This window comes from Gastrolobium bilobum, unplaced genomic scaffold (assembly GCF_033153095.1).
Source record: "Gastrolobium bilobum isolate Gb01-03AN ecotype WA unplaced genomic scaffold, APGP_CSIRO_Gbil_v1 utg1240, whole genome shotgun sequence".
Lineage (NCBI taxonomy): Eukaryota > Viridiplantae > Streptophyta > Magnoliopsida > Fabales > Fabaceae > Gastrolobium > Gastrolobium bilobum.
The window spans coordinates 141400-160366 of record NW_026898998.1 but is presented as its reverse complement, the minus strand read 5'-3'; the positions used below and the strand labels follow the sequence as shown (position 1 = coordinate 160366).

Genomic DNA, 18967 nt, shown 5'->3' with positions numbered 1-18967 from the left:
ATTGATTTAGCCCAAGTGGGAGAATGTTAGAAATTTTTATAATAATTGCGGGCTTCAATCAATTTTGATTTGGACTTGGATATCTGTAAACTGATTAGTGTGGGTAACAGTGTAGGCCTAAACCATAGGCCCATGATGGGAAGGGGACTAGGGTTAATAAGTTTGGCTAGGTCCCCTCTGCATTCACAATGTGTTAAAAAACCGTTACTCCACAACATGCCCCATCGACGGTTGTAATCAGAGAGTGATGTGAATTGCAGAGGAAGATCCTGGTCTTTCCATTGCAGGATCATCAGAGGAAACAAGAAGCGTTCAAGAAATCAAGAATAATGTTTTCAACAAGTAAGCCTGAATCTTTTGGTGTTCTAAAATCATATAATCCTATTTGGAAATTTCTTACAGTGTGCTCTTGTAAAATGTCAGTTGTAGGAATTGACTTATAACAATCTTTTTTTTTTAGGTTACAAGGAATTGAACACAACACCCTACACTACACACACTCCTAACACACACACCCCACACCACTAGGCTAACCCCAGTGGTGCGACTTATAACAATCTTCGATAAAGATTATTAATCGAATGAGAGAATTTCAACTGCATTTGACTTGCTAATCAAAACATTAATTTCAATTAAACATGATTGGTTAGTGTAATGAGCTTAGATCTTGATCGCTTGAAGAGTGAAGTATGTCGCTACGGAGGTGTTCTTAGAGATAATGGTATGGACCAAAGTTAATCACTGTGCGTGTATCTTAGAGATGGCTGAGAGAGGGGAAATATGTAATGGAAACAATGGCTTTATATTTTGGCGAGTAACAACTTATACATGTAATAGATGAAAAAATGTTCTTCAATGGGTGAAGGAGGTATATATAGGTGCAGAAATATTCTCTTATAATGAGAGAGAGTAATAATCATTTTTACCCAAACCTTATTGCTACGCGTGAGGTAATGCACTACCAATGTGTACGATGGTGAGCTATATATGTAGGGGAGGTGAGAGATATTTTGTTATGAGGATCTATGATTCTCACTTTAGGGAGACATGGGAGTGACATTTTAAATGGGCCTCTAAGGTTATGTTATGAGGTATATATGTAGGGGAGGTGAGAGATATTCTGTTACGAGGATTTATGATTCTCACTTTAGGGAGACATGAGAGTGACATTTTAAATGGGCCTTTAAGGTTCAGCCCATGAATCATGGTTGTGAGGCATATCTAAAACAAAACATTAACAAGTATGTCTAATTGAAATTGACAACGGGCCTCTTTCCCAAAAACATTCATACACAATATCTAATAAAATTAGGGGTAGTTCTTCGGATCAGCAGGTTGTGTTTAGGTTGACATAAATTTGACACGAATAAAAATACCCTTAACAGGAACACAATACTAATAGTTATTTATGTCCAAACCCTCTATACGAGCACAACCTCTTTATTACACGACTAAATAATCCTTTAATTTTACTTTTTAAATTAAAATTATTTAAATAATTAACCTCAAATTAATAAAAAAGTGGGTGTAGTTAGAATAAATTTATAATGATATAATTATTTGATTTAAGTGAGTCGACACCAAGATGAATACCTCTCTAACACAAACACAACATTATTTTTTTCAGGTCACTTTTCCGTCTACCCAAATATAGCACAAATAAGAATATTGATTGACACAGACATAAAAAATCCATGTCAAATTTGAATCGTGTTGAATTGTTGATGAGTCTGTGTTGAAAATTTCCACTTCTAAATAAATCCTCATGTCCAATCTTAACCTTGTGTTTAGATAAATATAGCAATGATAGCATACCGCTCGATCGTGGCTCGTCGCCCTCATTTGTTATTCCATGTGTACCAATATCCTTTACCCTTTTTTTTAATTTTAATTTAAAAGTAGCTTTTGACTTAAAAAAATAATAATATCAAAACTGTCATGATACACAATTTATCTCTATTATCTCTTACTTATAAGCTTTTTGATCTTTCAAAATGGACTATAAAAAAGATCAAAAACCGCTAGTTTATTCTTTCATCATTTATCTAATTGTACTTCTTTTTTAGTCACTTACCTTCCCATGGTTTTAATAATTATTTATAAGGTAAAATGAACAATATTTTAAATTGTATTAAAAGTTAATTTGGCTAGAAAAAACAGGATATATATTAAAAAAGCACAAAAAATAAGTAATAAAACAATAAACCATACGATAATTTTTGAATTTTTTCTTCAGTAGTGTAACACCATCTTTAACCTTATATAGTTAATAAAAGCACCGTAGTTTGTGCCGGATTAATGCAGTCTTCAAAGGGAATGACGAGACTGGTCCTGTCACTTATTGTTCCTGGACTTTTGATCCACATCAGATTTTGTAGGCAGTTCTGTAGGAGGTAGTGCATTTTTACTTTTTAGTACCATTGTGGTACTGAACTGGATGCGTTTTTTATATTTTACTTTTGGAATTACATAGTTTAAATTACAAAAAATGCTTTGTTTTTTTTTTACTTCAGTTGAGGTAGCATCATTGATCGTACTGTCACACTTTTGAATATAATATACTTGAATGCTGTCAAATTTTTTTTTTCAAACTGTCATGATACTATATTCGCTGAGATAGTCAGGTACTATATATAGACGGGACACGTGTCACTTCTCCAGTGGCTGAAAGACCTGATTGTACCAAAGTAGCTGACTACCTCAACGACTTTGGATTGAATGAGTTGCGTGTCTAGCCACTAGAGATGTGACACGTGTCCAATTCATAGTAGCTGACTACCTCAACGACTATGGTGTCGTGACAGTTTGAAAATTTTTTTTTGACTCCATAACATACAGGTATATTATGTTCAAAGAGAAGGCACTACAGTCAATGTCTCGCATCTTCCCATTGGCCGGTCGCACCAACCATAGTATTGTAGATTTTCCTGATAGGAGAAGCTGACAGCACCCAATCCCATCAGGGAAATTAATAGCACTCCCACTCCACATCATGTGTGCCAGTTCCGTTAGCCACATTAACAAAACCAGTTAAACAATCTTGTCATAGTGTTTGATGGTCTCTATCTTTTACATATCCTTAACCCTCCAACCATCTCCTTAATGCTACAGTATAATCCTAATTTTTTTTTTTCCTACATGCTATATCAATTTGGAAGATTCTAATTTTTTTATACTTTTGGTAGGAATAATTTTTTTTTAAAAGAGTACTCTAGTAGGACTTTAATTCTATTATAGTTACCTAAAATAACTACGTACTAACTTTAAAAAAATTATTCCTACCAAAAGTATAAAAAAATTAGAATCCTCCAAATTGATTTAGCATGTAGGAAAAAAAAAAGCTTAGGATTATACTGTAGCATTAAGGAGATGATTGGAGGGTTAAGATACCGTCAAACACTTTGACGGGATTAGTTTTGTTTAATGGTTTTGATGGGACTGGCACACATGGAGTGATATGGAGTGAGCGTGTCGTCAATGTTCGTGACAGGACATAATGTATAGAATTCGACATGGACAGTGGTGAACCCAGGAATTTTTCCTGTAGGGGCTAAAAATTAAATATTTGTTTCTCTCTTCAAACATAATATATGGGAGGCCAAAATACGAAAAATTAAATATTTGTACCTGTTTGGATCTTCTTTTTTTAAGCTAAAGCTACTTATAAGCATAAGCTAGGCTAAACAGGTTTTGAAAAAAATTCTTATAATGAAAATCTTTTTTTAAGCTCTTATCTGTTTTATTTGAATTGTGTGCTTTTTTTTTTAAATGAAGAGTTATAAAGATAAATAGAGAGATAATTTTCTTGAAATATGTGCTTTTAAATAACTTTTAAGCTAAAATTTTTATGTAATTATCAATCAGCTTTTAACTTTTTTTTTAGCTTTAGCTTATTTCGTTAACTTTACTGGAGGGAGAAAAAAAGCAGTCAGAGTTAGATAGGTTTCAATAGATATAGGACTTGAAAATACAAAGAGGCTCTATAAACTATGCAGTAGGAGAAAACTATTTCACATTAATAGAGAGAAAAAATAAAGATTTCTTGCATTAAACTTATGTTAAAAAAATATCTTCAAATTTGGGGAGGGGGGGGGGGGGGGGGGGGGGGGGCGCCAACCCTAGCACCCCCTTGGTCCGCCCCTGGACATGGACCAATAGTCCTATAACAATACCTGATGGGACTGGTCTCATCATTCCCTTTGACGTGTTTGATTACGTCAATATTCTTTTAGTTGTAAAATCTTTCACATTTGCCACAAAACAAAATATAATTACTCCAAAAGGGTGGTAAAAGAAAGATTATAGTAAAATGGTAATAAAATTCAGCTTTAACTAGTTTAAAAATATATATTCATTTCAGTAAATAATCATTAATTACGTGAAACATATCATGCCGAAATTTCCATACAGTTGCCTGAAAATTCACTGGGCTCATATTTTCTTAATAGAGAGAAAGAGATAGCATATTAGCGAAGCTACAAGAAAACCATGGGCGGAAAATATTGTCGACGCGGACCACGCCCACGGACTCTTCATACCAAATCACTCTCCAAGGAAAGCGATCAAGACAGAGATTTGATTTTGAGTAAATGGGAATAAGCCTAAGTACCTCCCCAATTTGGGGAGATCCTGAGTTGTTTATTCTTACCATTTACGTACGCTTATGCCCACAATACACACTTGTAGCCACACTCCAATATCCATTTTAATGTTACACGACTTCCACCAACAAATTTTCTTCCTAATATCCTCGTATTACCAACCACAAAATCCACCTCCCAGAGTATTGGTTCCACTTGTAATCCATATCTGCATGCAGGGCTATCATATGCATAACATTAAATACAGCCAAATCAATCACCTCCTTTTCACCTAACCACAGATACACCGAGCTAAACAGACCATATTTATAATAACCACTGCACTAGTGATCATATCCACCATTTACCTTGATTAAATTGATTTCGTCATCCAATCGTACAAGTCCACCATGAAACTGAGCTGCAATGGGTGCCGCATACTTCGCAAAGGTTGCAGTGACAACTGCATCATCAGGCCCTGCCTTGAGTGGATCAACTCCCCTGAGTCCCAAGCCAACGCCACCCTCTTCCTTGCCAAATTCTATGGTCGCACTGGCTTGCTCAACCTCATCACCGCCGCTCCACAAAACCTTGGCCCAGGTGGCATAACCTATGTGAAACAATGATCCACTTGGTTATTTATTCTAGAATCAAATGAATTCTATTCCGTCTTAGTTTTACTTATCCTTGGACCATCCTTAAATCTAGATATTTATTCTCCATGAATTCTAATAAAATTTCTGATGCTTACCATTAAGCTTTAAGATATTAATCCCTTGTATAATATAACTTAAATAACATGTTTGTATGCATCAAATAATTAGAATATTTCAAAATTTAACAAAAATCTAATAAGTGTTTTTTTTTTTTTTTTTTTAATTTAATTTTCAGCTGTGTTCAGGTCACTGTTGTACGAGGCTTGTGGGAGATTAGTGAATCCAACTTATGGCTCATTAGGTTTGTTCTGGACCGGGGAGTGGGCCCGATGTGAAGCTGCTGTGGACGCCGTGCTGACTGGGTCCAACATTGATGGCGTGGCACTTCCTGATTGGCCTACCTCAGCGACATTTGGTGGTGGTCATGCTCTACCAGCCTGTGATATACGCCACGTGCCTAGAGGAACCATCCTCGATGATGTCAGAGAAAGGACTCGGTTCAATAGAACTGGGCAAGTCACCAGACCCAAACCGCAAGTGGGTTCGGTAGACTCGGCTTCATTGTGGAAATCCGGTTGGGAGAGTGAAAGCGTGATGATGGCTTCGTTGGTGAGCCAGGACCAGCCGAACCGAACCGGTGAAAATGGGGTGAACCTGGAACTCACTCTTGGCTTCCGTTGCCAATCAACCAGGGGCGAGCAAAGGAATTATTAATTTTATTTGTTTTTTTTTCCTCCTTTTTCTTTATTGATTTTTGTAACTATGTTGAACTTCAGGGAAAATAAGGACAAACATTGGGCATATTGGAAAATGTAAATGTTTGGAAGGGGCTTTTGTCTAGGGAGTGGAACGGGTGAATACTCAGGATTTTTGTACCTGCTAATCATCATTTTTAACCATATGAATTAGACCAACTTTGTTCCCTCATGGTCAATAATAATAATAATAATAATCCATGTTTCAAGTTTCAATTGTACGTGTATATGTATATCAAACATGGATTGTAAGAGAAGTCATTAGATGTGACATATTGGTGTTAGCTTAGAGTTATATATTGATGAACATATTACTAGTGGCCTGAAATTTTATATATTGATGCCATATTACTAGTGGCCTGAAATTTATCTCAACCATATATTATGATTCTATATGTTGGAGGATGACCATCACAGGCACTTGGATCATGGCTATTAATTTGTGACTTTATTCCAATTTTCTGGAAATTTAATTTTTTCCCCTTTGGAAGGGGAAATTGTGAAGTAGGAAAATATTGAGCGGATAATTTCGGTAGAAGTTAATTATTATCTAGAATTATTAGATTTCGTGTGAATATACATAGAAAAGTATTTAATCAATCTCAATAAAATTGTAAGTAAATCTAATTTTGCATAAAGAGACATTATTTCGCGCGTGTTGTATATTTAGTAATATTGTTTAAAGAAAAAAATAACTTATAACCTACACATTATTAAAGATAAGTTTTATAAAACAAATTAATGAAATTGTGTTACTTAAAATATCAATTCTAGAGATTGGATGAATTTTAAATAAATTTTAATTTTAATTGATCGGAAAAAAATTTAATTTTTTTTATCATAAACTTATATTTATTCAAACAAAATTTTGGTGGCACTTTAATTTTAATAAAATATAAATTTATGGAGAAAAATATAAATATAATTTTTATTTAAAATTAACACATGATATGTAATTTTCTTTTATGATATAAAAAATTCTTTTTTACAAGACTTAATTCTTTAATTTTCATAAGAGTGATTCAATTCATAAAAAAATAATTTTTTTGAAATATTTTTGAGATTCCGAAATTATAATAATTAAATTTATTATTCTCTATTTGATGTAAACCTTCACAATAAATTCGCACGAGATTCGTTTTAATTGGATCAGGTTCTGGTTGGATAAAATGTTAAATCCCTCTAATCTCGATTTTTAATGAGACAAAAGTCCTCAGCAATTATCAGGACGGCCGATGAAAAAATAACTCTCCGTGATTGTTATTATGATCCTTGTTAGTAATATAAACAAGAATAGATATGTTCTAAACTATTTTGCTACAACCAAGTAAGTTTTACAGCTAGTAAACCCAAATCTAATTCAACTAAGAACATAAATAACTAAAATTAAATTTTCCCAAATAATAAAATGAAAGTTTGGAAATCAATCAAAATTTAACAAGAATTAGATGAAAAAAATAAAAATAAAACTCTTGCCACAAATTAATTGTAAGGTTTATTCATTTCTTGAACTGCTTGACCATTTCATTATTTTCTGCAAAATTGTTATAGTACATCGAGCAAATACAAATAAAAATTTAGTGGTTGAACAATGAATGCTAGGACTCATTTGTTTTGCAAAGGAAATGTAGGTGCTGCAAAGGAAGCCCTCTTAACAAACCTCCCTTTCATTCTAGGTCTCTTCTCTGCGTTCAATTTCCTAACCTCGTACCTTATTTTCTTAGAGAACAACCTTGTTCGGCGCTTTTCTCGGTACCTTGACACCCTTGCCTCTCTGCCCCCGTCTGTCATTATTGGATGACACCCAAATCTCCCCAATTCACCATAAGGATGATGAAGCTCCGTTCCACAAGTTCCCTGGTTAACAACATCACAAAGCTTCTTAGTCATACAACATCATCTAATTATTCAAAATTCAAATTAACATAATCAAGATACCATCCATCATCAGGTTTATCACATTAGAAAAATTTGCTCTATTCCCATGCTTAAAATTCGATAAAGAATCAATTTAGTATATGCTTTTGTCATATGGAAAAGTTAAAATTTGTTAAAAAAAAAAAAAAAACTGTTAGTTGGACCTTAAATAATAAAGTTTAAACGATGGATTCAAGATTCAGCCTTTATTAGGGACAAGAAATTTGAGAGAAAAATTATGTAGTTATTTATTAAAAGGAAGAAAAAACTGTAATTCGAACATTGAATTGGAGAACTTAACAGCTGACTAATAATGAATCAAACAGATTGGCTGTAGTTTTTGTTAAATTAATAAGAAAATTGAGACACCTAAATGAGAGAAAGAGGCAAATACGAACCATGCAGTCAGGCCAGCACTCATCAGGGTCCAAGTTTGGTTTATCACCGGTAGTCCAAGGAGACTTTTGGCTAGCCCATGCGATGATTACAGCCTCATAATCTAGCTGCAAAGATATCTTCCTTTTTCTCTCCTTGTGTTCTCCACCATTCCCCATATCCGAATCAACCTTCTCCTTCACCTCTTCACATGTTTCATGAGAATCATAATCAAAGCTCAACTCAAACGATCCTCTTCCCATCTCCATCTGTTCATCTGCCTCAAGCTTAGCAGCACTCTCTTCCTCTTCAACCTTCACCTTCCCACTCCCCACAGCAGAACAATCCCACCACTCCTCTTTTTTGGTATCAACAAGCCCCAGCTCTTCCATCCCTATGCACTCGTTTTCTAGTCCCTTACCCAATAAGCTCTCCACGTCAGCTGCAAACTCAGCAAGTTCAATATCAGAAGGAAGAAACCCTTCCAAGCTATGATTATTATAAGCCAACGGAACTTTGCTCTCGCTCCCTTCGGTGACCATGTTTTCAACCTCAGGAGGAGGAGCAGCAGCCACAGCTATAGCTCCTTCAGCTGAAGTCACAGAAGAAGGAGTACTGCACAGTTCAACTACAAAGGGATCGAATATAGGGACCCTATAAAGAAGCTGCTCCTCGTTCTCTTCGTGTGAATTCACTTCATCCAAACCCACTTCAGGGACCAGGTGAAAAGGGTTGTTTCTCGCTGGCTCGTTACTCCATGACTTAGGTGTCTGACGAGTTGCTGAGTGTTTCCCATGTCTTGGTGTTCGAGCTTTCTTGGTGAAGCCATGGTGCCACGATGGAGCACAATTATTGAGTTCATCAGAAGCTGCGGAAGTGGACTTGTACGACGCCGTATTCAAGCGGACTCTTTCATGTCTACGAGCCAATGAGTTAGCTGAGTGAACGGAAGAGTCACAAGCTTGGCATAGGAAAGCATCGTCGGCAGCACAGTACCAGCGAGCTCGCTTTGTTATGCAGCTATCACAGGCTCTTGCGGTTTTGCCACCAACGGCGTTTGCTTCGTTCGTATTAGCTGGAGTCATCAGAATCAGAGAATGCTGCACTAACACTAACTTTTGAAAGCAAAAGCTCCAGAGAGGGTGAGTGTGAGAAGAGTAGGCTTACAAATTACAATATGTTGTTGTGTTTATTATTTTCTTTTGTTAACACATGATGCTAAAAGGGCTGGGAGTACAATTATTTTTAGTGTATGGGAGATGAACTAACTAACTAGTATAGGGTCTGGTCTGTCTGTGTGAGTGCGTAGAATGACCCACAAGAGGCGCTTTTGCAGTCCATTTAACAGCAAGCAAGAGATTGTTTGGTTTGCACTTTTGTTGGTACCTTTTGCACAGTGGAAAGGATTGAGATTTGGGGTCCACACGGCAATGCCTTATCTTGTTTTTAATTGGTGGAGCTTGTAAAGTTCATCTTAATCTCTGCCTTCTCATTGGGTGGCTCTCTAATCAAAGGGATTTCTTGTGGTGACCCACGTGCCCTATGGATTAGCATGGGCCTTTGATCCCATCTTGTAACCAAATTTTTTATCTTTGCCCGTCAATTACTTGCTAGAAATTTGAATGAGACCTTTTTGTTAGCTTGTCTTTGTGCAGCGTTATACCTGGGTTAGGAATCCCTGACTTTTGTTTCTGCGGTCCCCACTTATCCATTTGTCTTTCTTTCTTTCTTTCTATCTCCCTCACTTTTCTGGCCTTTTACACATTATTTCTGCTTCAACTTTGTGTCGCAGTATTACCAGTTGAACCTTGCCAGCTAAAATTAGTCCTCATTTCAATTCGTCTCATCTTATTACGGAGGATGTGATTTGGATGGGAAGATAAACAAGGTCACATCCATTGCCATTTTTCTTGAAGCAACCACAGGTGATTAGATTGTACTAGATCAGGTCATTATGTTATTCCAATTTCCAACAATGGAGCTCATTTTTGGTGCAGCTGGCAGCATCGAAAATATTTTTCCAACAATGGACACGTACTGCACTAGACAGTAATCCACTTCCCCAAGTTGGAGAGAAGTCAGACAAAACATGACACGCACGTTTCATTCATAAATTGTTAATGGATTATACGTTGCAAAATATTTTTTTTCATCTTACATAAGAAATATTATGTTATACATCTATTAAAATTTGAGTCAATATTTTTTTTTCTTTTAATTTGTGAGACTCATCTAATTATATCTCTACATAAGATAATACTATTTCATATAATATGAGAAAAGCATTACCCTTATATGATATCATATGTTTACACGCCCAATTGGAGCCTCTTCTCTTTCTTCTTTTTTCTTCTCGAATTTTTTTTTTTTTACTAAATTAGAAAATTTCTACATATGCACTCAGTTTTTAAATATCTCAGTTATTGATGAAAAATGGGGTCTCAAATACATTTGTTAGATTTTAAATCGAAGTAATATGTATTACTAATGTGTTAAGGATGAGCTCGTCAAATTGATAGCGAAAGGGTCTCGATTCGATTTCCATATATTATTTTTGTAAGGAGATTTAAATATTTTCATCTTTAATCTACTCCGTATTTTGAATTAATTCCATAATCAGCTTAAAGAATTGAAGTTATGGGAATACATTAAGAAACTCAACTCACCTCAAAAAAAAAAATTCGATTGGGTTAAGTAAAAAAAAAAAAAAACTAGACTTATTAATTTTTTTTAAAAAATAAATTCTCATCCAACACGCACACAAAATAATAGCTAAGAATTGTTTAAAAAACGTATTTTGATACAATTTTTTAAATAAACTCACTGTTTTAATACAAATTATTTATGGCTGAATATGTTCTTTTATGGTATGCGGTACACCGTTCCGATAAAAAAATTTCTTTACTTTTAGTATGGATATAAAAAATTGAAAATAAATATTTTTTATTTTTTTTTTGTGTAGAAAGAATTTTTTGTTTAATCATAGTATAAAAGAATGGTTAGGAAATTGAAACCAAATTCAAAAGTAGCAACAAAATATGGTTCACCAAAAATTACTCTAAAATGTGTTGTTTTGGGAAAGAAGGAAAGAAAAGGGGATTTCTGACTTTTGATAAACTTGGAAAAAGAAAAAGATCCATTATGTTGACAAGTCATATAAATTTGATTACTTTATAAGAATTTGGTTATGGTAAAAATATTCTCAGTAAAAAAAAAAACAGACATACTTATTTAGTGATGTGGAAAGTATGATAACTTGATAAGAATTTGGCTATGGTTAAGAAATTCAATAAGCGAATGGATATTATAGTGATGTGGAGACTTTTCAATTCTCATCAATGCCTACAAAGTCCTATACCCCGGATGCAAATTTTGGAAAGGATATATGGAGGACTTGTCATGGGGAAATATTTCAACATATTCCTTAAAGTGATAAGGACTACACCTATGGCCATCATTTTCCTCTCTCTTCTCACATGTCAAACCGGAATCTTATTCGGTTCGATACTTGATTCCAAAATCGATAGGTAAAAAATAAATAGGGAGGGCAGAAAAAATTATGTGAAAGAGATGTTCTATTAAAAAGTACTGAACCCTTACTAATTAATAACTTACAAACAAATGTCCCAAGACTAAAACTATCTATTCATATACTGTTATATAAAATATAGTCTATCCAATTAAGTGTAATCAATTAATGTCGCATGTCATAATTCATATTTTCTTCATACTATTATATTATTAAATAGTTAAATTTATATTTTGTATGTTTTAATTTAAAAAAGTTAAAATTTAAAATTATGTTTAAATGATTTTATTTCAAGTAATACAATAGTAAGTTAACTTTAAAATTTGGGTGGTAATTACGCTTAGCTCTAACAGTTTCCTTTCTCTCTTCGTTGGGTATTTCATTGGTTTGTTGATTCCCTGCATTTCTAGGTGGAGGCTGTGCAGATACTAATCTATTAAGTTTGTTAAGAAACAAACTATTTTTTTTTCTAAAACAAATCGGTTTGGTTTGACATATAAAAAATTAAAAAGAAAAAAATCATGTCTAGCCTGGGTAAGGATGCAACAAGAGATAAAAGGCATCTGCGTTTCATTAGAGAATGGGGAAAAAATTGAAAGGGTAAAGCACCAATTGCTGCAATTAGTGGAAGACCTTCCCCTGCTGCTCCGATTTCTTTGCTTATAACAACTAAACATTATTATTATTCTATTGTTATTAGAATTTATTAGGGCTTAGAACAGGCCTTATTCATTGGGCCAGGCCTAGGAGATTCATTAGAAGTATGAGGAGGGGATGATATGTTTTATCGGGAATCTTAAACCGTCACAGAAAACTTGCCAATTGCCATGTAAGGTCGATCAAAATAATTGCAGCCCGATGGTTATTACAATAAACAAACATGAAAGTGTCTGTTCTGCTTGATTAAAAACGCAGTTGATGAAAGATAGGTAGCAAATGTCTGAAAGCACTTAATTGGTGCCCCAAATATTGATGATGTGATGGACTTGTGCTAAGAGTTCTTTCATTCTCTCGGTTCTGCTTGGCTTAGAACCTTGACTCAAAAATGTTCAAATTCAAGCCAATATGCAATCTCGGTCCGTGGACTATTATGCGGAGTCGATGTCAGAAACGCATTCGTAAACCAAAAACGGTACCATTTGATTGCAGACGATATTTATTTAAGCTATATGAGCTTTGTTGTATTGGTAACAGTTATGCAAGTACCGCGCAAGTAATACAGGACGTATTTGAGACCCTTTTATCGTTTTCACAAGGATCTTTAGCGTGTGTAACTTGACTAAACTTTGTAATTGCTAAAACTGAATTTAATCTAAAAATGAGATAAAAATAAAAAGGAATTGACTAATCTAAAATGCTCCTGACTAGTAACTATAAGTATATTTTTTATATTTTCAAATTTGATTTCTTGAATTACAAAGTGAAAAATGGAAGGACAACAAATTAATATTTGATTGAAAAAGATTTTTATATAAAGATATTTGTAAACAGAATTAGAAGTGAGGTTTTTGAAAATCAAATGAAAATAAATCTAAGTTGGTGAAAAACAAATTGTAAAGTAGGTTGAGTTTCGGTTCCCCTTCCCAACAGCCTCTGAATGAGTGCTAATTACAAGTCACTAAAAATTAATTCTCAAGTGATGGATTCTTTCTTATTGCTTTTAATCTCTTAAAATCATTTTTTTCCTAAACAAACATTTGCACATCTCTGCGCTAAACGAAGTAAAGACCTGTATAGTCCAATCCAAAATTACATGGAGGTTCTTCTCATCTCTGAGTAACATCCCTTGAGTGCTCTATCACTCAAGTCCATGGGCTTAACACAGTTCTGGACTTAGTCATCTCTCAATGGCTAATTCCTAAAATAATATCCTACCATCAGGCCTTAACAATAGAATATTTAAATTCAAACAACTTTAAACAAAAGTAATCAGCACAAGTTCATAACTGAGGTTCGAGTACCTACACCCAACCTAGAAAAGATAGCTCCTATCCATAAGAATGGAGCTTAAAAACAGCAAATGAAATTGGAAATTGCAGAATCTTAAAGTGCTTAAAATTAAACTACAGCACTGGTCCTAACAACCGAATTAACCACAGTGTTGTACCAACATGAGTAATCAGAGAACAAACTTCATTACAAAATCAAAACAGAGGAAATAAAAGTATGCATAAAAGGGTACAGAAAAATAAAAGGTAAAAGCAGATGAAAAACCAGCCAGGGCCGCACACTCACTATTCCTTCCCTTTATATAGCCTTCTTCTTTTGCATGTATGGATTTCTGACTCACACCTCAGCAAGCATCGCTTCTTGCGCGTTGCACATCAGTGGTCCCCAGCTGCTCCACACCTCACTCCCACAATTCGAAAAATTGCTTCAGCCTCCACTCACAATAGAATCCAGCTCACCCACTCAATGGAGGATTTTGTTTGGCATTTTCTGTATAAAGCAATAGTGGTTAGGGTTTGATTAATCTCCTGGTGGACCGTGGGTGAGGGTTAAACTTGATGGATAAACCGTAAACAAGGAGTGGTCCGGCTTTACGGGTCAATTTGTGGTAGGGACTTTGGATGGAGGGTGTGGATTTTCGGTCGAATGAAGGTGGGTCTTGTTCGCACGATGTGTGCTAGGGTTTCTCTTCTCAGCACTTTCTTTTCGTTTCTGATTCTGTCTCTTTCTTTCGATCCCTTCTTTTCTTTTTGCTTTTCCTTCACTTGGGCTTTTAGTCAAAGGTCCGGCCCATTTGTTTCTATCTTTTTCTTTTTTTTATTTGCTTTTCTTTGCATTTGGCTTCTCTTCACTTGGGTGTCTCTGATTTTAGTTGCTTGGCCCATTTCTTGTTTTCCTATCTTTATTTGATTTGGGCTTCTCTGATTCGAAAGATGGAACATGGGCCTGAAAATGAGAAACTTACAGCCCATTAGTACTTAACCAGCAAAGGACAACTCAACATAAATTTGGAGTTATTTTAATAACAAAAATTATTCTTTTCTCTCCAATTACACTTTAAATCATACGTTCCAAGTCTCATTTAAGAGACTTATCAAGCTTAACTACCAAACTTCTTTTGTGATGGAAAGCACTAACAGAGGACAACATCTCGTAATGCTATAGTAAGTATCCTAATTAACTGCCAAGGACATGCGTTTCTTTGCTTAAACGATTTCCTTGACCTTCATGGTAAAATGCATCAATCTTGCAAATGAAAAATAAGTAAATTTCACTTTTAGTGCTTATTCGACTCAAACTCCCGACTTCTTCAAACACCATCTCAAGCTTACTACAATTCAATCTAACTGTTTATGTGTAAGACATTCTTCTCTTCTCTTCCGTCATTTATATATGTTTGGAAAACGTGTTTTCTAATTTTCACTTTCGTTTGATTGCTATGTTTAGGAGTTATGCAGTGCTTGAAAATGGTAAATATTAATTAGTTTCTTCAATTGATCTCTCTATTTTGCACGCTTGTGACATAATGGTTGGAATTCCTTCCAGAATCAGATAGGATCTTTTACAATAAACGTTTAAGTGATAACAAATTTTTTCTCCTCCGCAGCTTTTGCTTTTCCACTTATAGCTAATAATTCTGGTGTTTGTTTCTTTACGAGTTAGATTTTTTCCTTGCCATCTCCACCAAAGCGGCAATAATAATGACAAAAAATTAATCGCAAAATTAAAAACTCCTTACTAATATTCATTTTGACGCAACTATTAAACGTCACTGATCATGGATTCGATCCTTCCCGGTATTATTTTTAGGATGAGTTTAAAGTCTTAATCCTGAACTCATCCCGAACAAAATTGCCTTTCTACATGTGATTATCCAAAAATAAAAAAATAGAAAAAATACTCAATTAACTTTCTGGTAGTCTTCTTGAAAATGTATACAACTTTTTAGCTTCTAGAAAACCTTAAATAAGTATTATGTCTAGGCCAGCTTTCATTCATGAACATGTCAGCCTAGCTGCATCCTCTGTAATGTTTTTCATTTTTCTTTTTTATTATATACTATACTATAACAGAATATGGTATCAATGGAGCCCCTCACTGGCTTCTTTAAGAATAACATTTACTATTGTACTAAAAAAAAAGAAAAAAAAAATAACATTTACTTGTCTGAAAAAGACTTAAGGATACAGTCTGCCATACTTCATCATAACTGCAGAGTGAAGAGTTAGCCACAGGGAAGGCCTGAGGGAAAGTTATCTATGATTGACTCAGAAAATGTCACATATCCATTGCTTTAGAGTCCTGACAAAAAGGCCACATATAAATAAACCCCGATAGAAGTAAAAGCCTAAAAGGTATCGAATTTCAATTTCAACAACCAAATCTAACATGCACAAGAAAAAGCCAACCGGCCATGTACCGAGAAAATCACCATAAATCAATGACCTGCTAGACCCACATGGCTTATTAAAAACACGAGCTAGCTATCAGAGAGAGAGAGGTATGACATTTCCATCCATGTTGTAACAGGCCATTCAATTCATGCATATAGCAAGCCCTACAACTGCTAACAAATTGGGCCGGCACACTGCACTACTATTTATGAAGCAACAGTCAAATTTTGGCTTTTACCATCCTTTTGACCTTCTTGTCCAGGCTGTAGGGGAGAAATACTTGCATAAATTCAATACATTCAAGTTACATGCATTAAGTCAATTATACAATTAATTATTTATTAATCAATGATATGATTGATTTAATTCACGTGGCATTTATTGCACTCTTGATCGATTGCCTTCTCATTTTGAATGGTCACTATCAAATCGGCCACGAAAAATATAAAATACACCACCTTTATTGTTTTTGAGCTTAAAATTCAAAAGTGAACTTCATACACTAATATACACCAAGTGAGCAATTGATTAAGGTCATTGTCCTGATTCAGACTCTGCAACTACAGCTATATTCTTATTCTAGCTTTGTTTCCGAGGTATTATTCATCTCAGATTTAACTCAGTTTGGTTGAATATTTTGACCATCTTTAACATCTATTTATTTCCACAATTAAACACATATAAAATGATTTAAAACCAGATTTACAATTTTTTATTCAACATTGCTTTAACTAAAAGTATGTCAGATTTCACGATAAGAGGTAGTGTTTGTAAATTCATGTCAAGTGAACCTACTTTTCTCAGCTAGCGATAATAATGAAGAGATAAGTTGATGCGAACCTGTTAACAGATAGTAAAGCATAATTGGATCTGATCACGGACAGAGCTTTATCAAATTGCAACCAAACGAACATTAATACAAGACTAGCCTAGCAAGTAAAATTACATATATGAGATATCCGTGATCCAGTGTGAAAGGCAGACTACTAACTGGCAGGATTGGACATGGTCATTTTCTTTTTTCAATTGCTACATAAGCTAGACAGATATAATTGCCGATTGACTAAAGGATTAGACTCACTCCTAAATATTATGCAAGATGATTCTCAAATATCTCAATGTGTGTAAAACAATTCTTATGGCTTGAAAAGTTTGATGATTATTCTGCACATTTATAAAAACTTTACAGGTATAAAAACTTTTTCCGCTAATTAATTTCTCTATGTGCTAGCTGTAGACTAAGCATAAGGAATGCACCTCTTTAAGACTTCAACCACAATTGCAAAAGTGGGTTATTACTTATTAGGCTCAGTTCCAGATTATGACACTAGCGACTGCAAATTAATTGAATAGAGGGAGCATCATGTGGTAGAGTTAAAAATGCAAAGGAAAACCGACAAGGATGGGCTGCCACAAAGAATAAGCCAACCATTGATGGGATTGAAAAGCTAATTTCTGTAAATGAAGAGACAATGGAAAATGTTGAGACTATTGTTACTCAACCTATGATGACTCTTGAAAGAGAAAGAGTGCTACAAATGACAACAAAGAAGCGGAATTGATCACAGAGAAACTATTGGTAGATTGATAGAGAAGGCAATGCTATTATAGAGAGTATATGTTTACCACGTGCTATCATGAGAGGATGACGTTTTTACTAAGTTAGAGGCGATTGAATTAGATATATTTGGTGACTAAAGCCTAAGTCTTTTTGTATAATATCCTATTATGATGCAAGCATTTATTGGCCGGCCCTCCCCTATATATACTAATGGAAGTTTCTACTGGAACTTTTAAATTGTTTCTTCAGCAATCTAATTATGAAACATACCAAGACACCATCAAAGACTTTCTTCTTCTTCTTCTTTTTTGGGATATTTTAATGGGGGAGTTTCTATTTTAGTTTGAAAACAGATATAATTTTATGATTTTGTTCCAACATTTCATTTTTTTCATAGTAAATTTCTATTTGAGAATTGACAAATTTACGATGTAGCATAAAACAGAGAGAACAATCAAACTTGCACTCGATGTAAATTAGAGGTCAGAGGAATCTAAACTAGATCCTGACAAGTTATGACAACTTAAACTTTTGTTAAGCACGATCTCTACCCAAAAAATTAAACCCTGAATATGGGCACAAGGCACATTGCTCAGCTCGCATAAACACATTAAGATTTTTTTAATATTTGATGGACATCGCAAAATCATTATGATAACTTAAATTTCGAAATTCTGTTTCACTTTTCACCTACTCTAATCACTTAATTTGATCAGATGAAAGAATTCTCATTTAATTGCAGTAATGAAGGCACCAGAGAAAGAGAAAGAGGATAAAAAGGAAAAACGGGGGATGATAGTTTCTGGGCTAATTGTACTTCTTCTGCTCAATCAAATTCAAACCGAGCTATAAATTTGGCGTGACCAATCATCACCCTAGTAATTACCATGCTGGCTGAATTTGTACACTGCTGTTCAATCATATGCTTGAATAAGTTGGTAAAATTATCATTGCGGAGTCGTTTATTCCAGAAAAGGAAAAAAAGAAAAATATGTAACCCACCTAAACGGCATTAATGTACAAGAAGCATAACATAACATGATTTCGATGGCCTTTGCTTTGTATTGGTGATGACCTGCCAGTTCATACCCATAATTGTGTCAGTCACATTCTAGAACTAACAAGTTGTATTAATTTCAATCATGTTCGTTTTGGCTTTCTTCTATTTCTGTTAACCGACTTAGTAGCCGTTTGCCCAAATCTTTTATGAGTCTTGAAAAGTTTGGTAGACAGGCCTTGCCGTCAAGTTCA

General features: G+C 34.5%; 2 protein-coding genes across 2 annotated transcripts; one reads left to right on the top strand and one right to left on the bottom strand.

The window, feature by feature from the left end:
• Nucleotides 1-4990: 4990 nt before the first annotated feature.
• On the top strand, nt 4991-5950 carry LOC133286124 (LOB domain-containing protein 40-like). Its single transcript, XM_061483480.1, has 2 exons — nt 4991-5183; nt 5472-5950. Exons 1-2 carry the CDS (start codon nt 4991-4993, stop codon nt 5948-5950), a joined length of 672 nt encoding a protein of 223 aa, XP_061339464.1.
• Nucleotides 5951-7472: 1522 nt separating this feature from the next.
• Nucleotides 7473-9579, bottom strand: LOC133286113 (zinc finger protein CONSTANS-LIKE 16-like). Its single transcript, XM_061483464.1, has 2 exons — nt 8307-9579; nt 7473-7848 (listed from the first exon to the last, which is right to left on the bottom strand). The coding sequence occupies exons 1-2, from the start codon at nt 9366-9368 to the stop codon at nt 7597-7599; spliced, it is 1314 nt and encodes a 437-aa protein (XP_061339448.1). The 5' UTR covers nt 9369-9579; the 3' UTR covers nt 7473-7596.
• Between the last annotated feature and the right edge of the window lie 9388 nt (nt 9580-18967).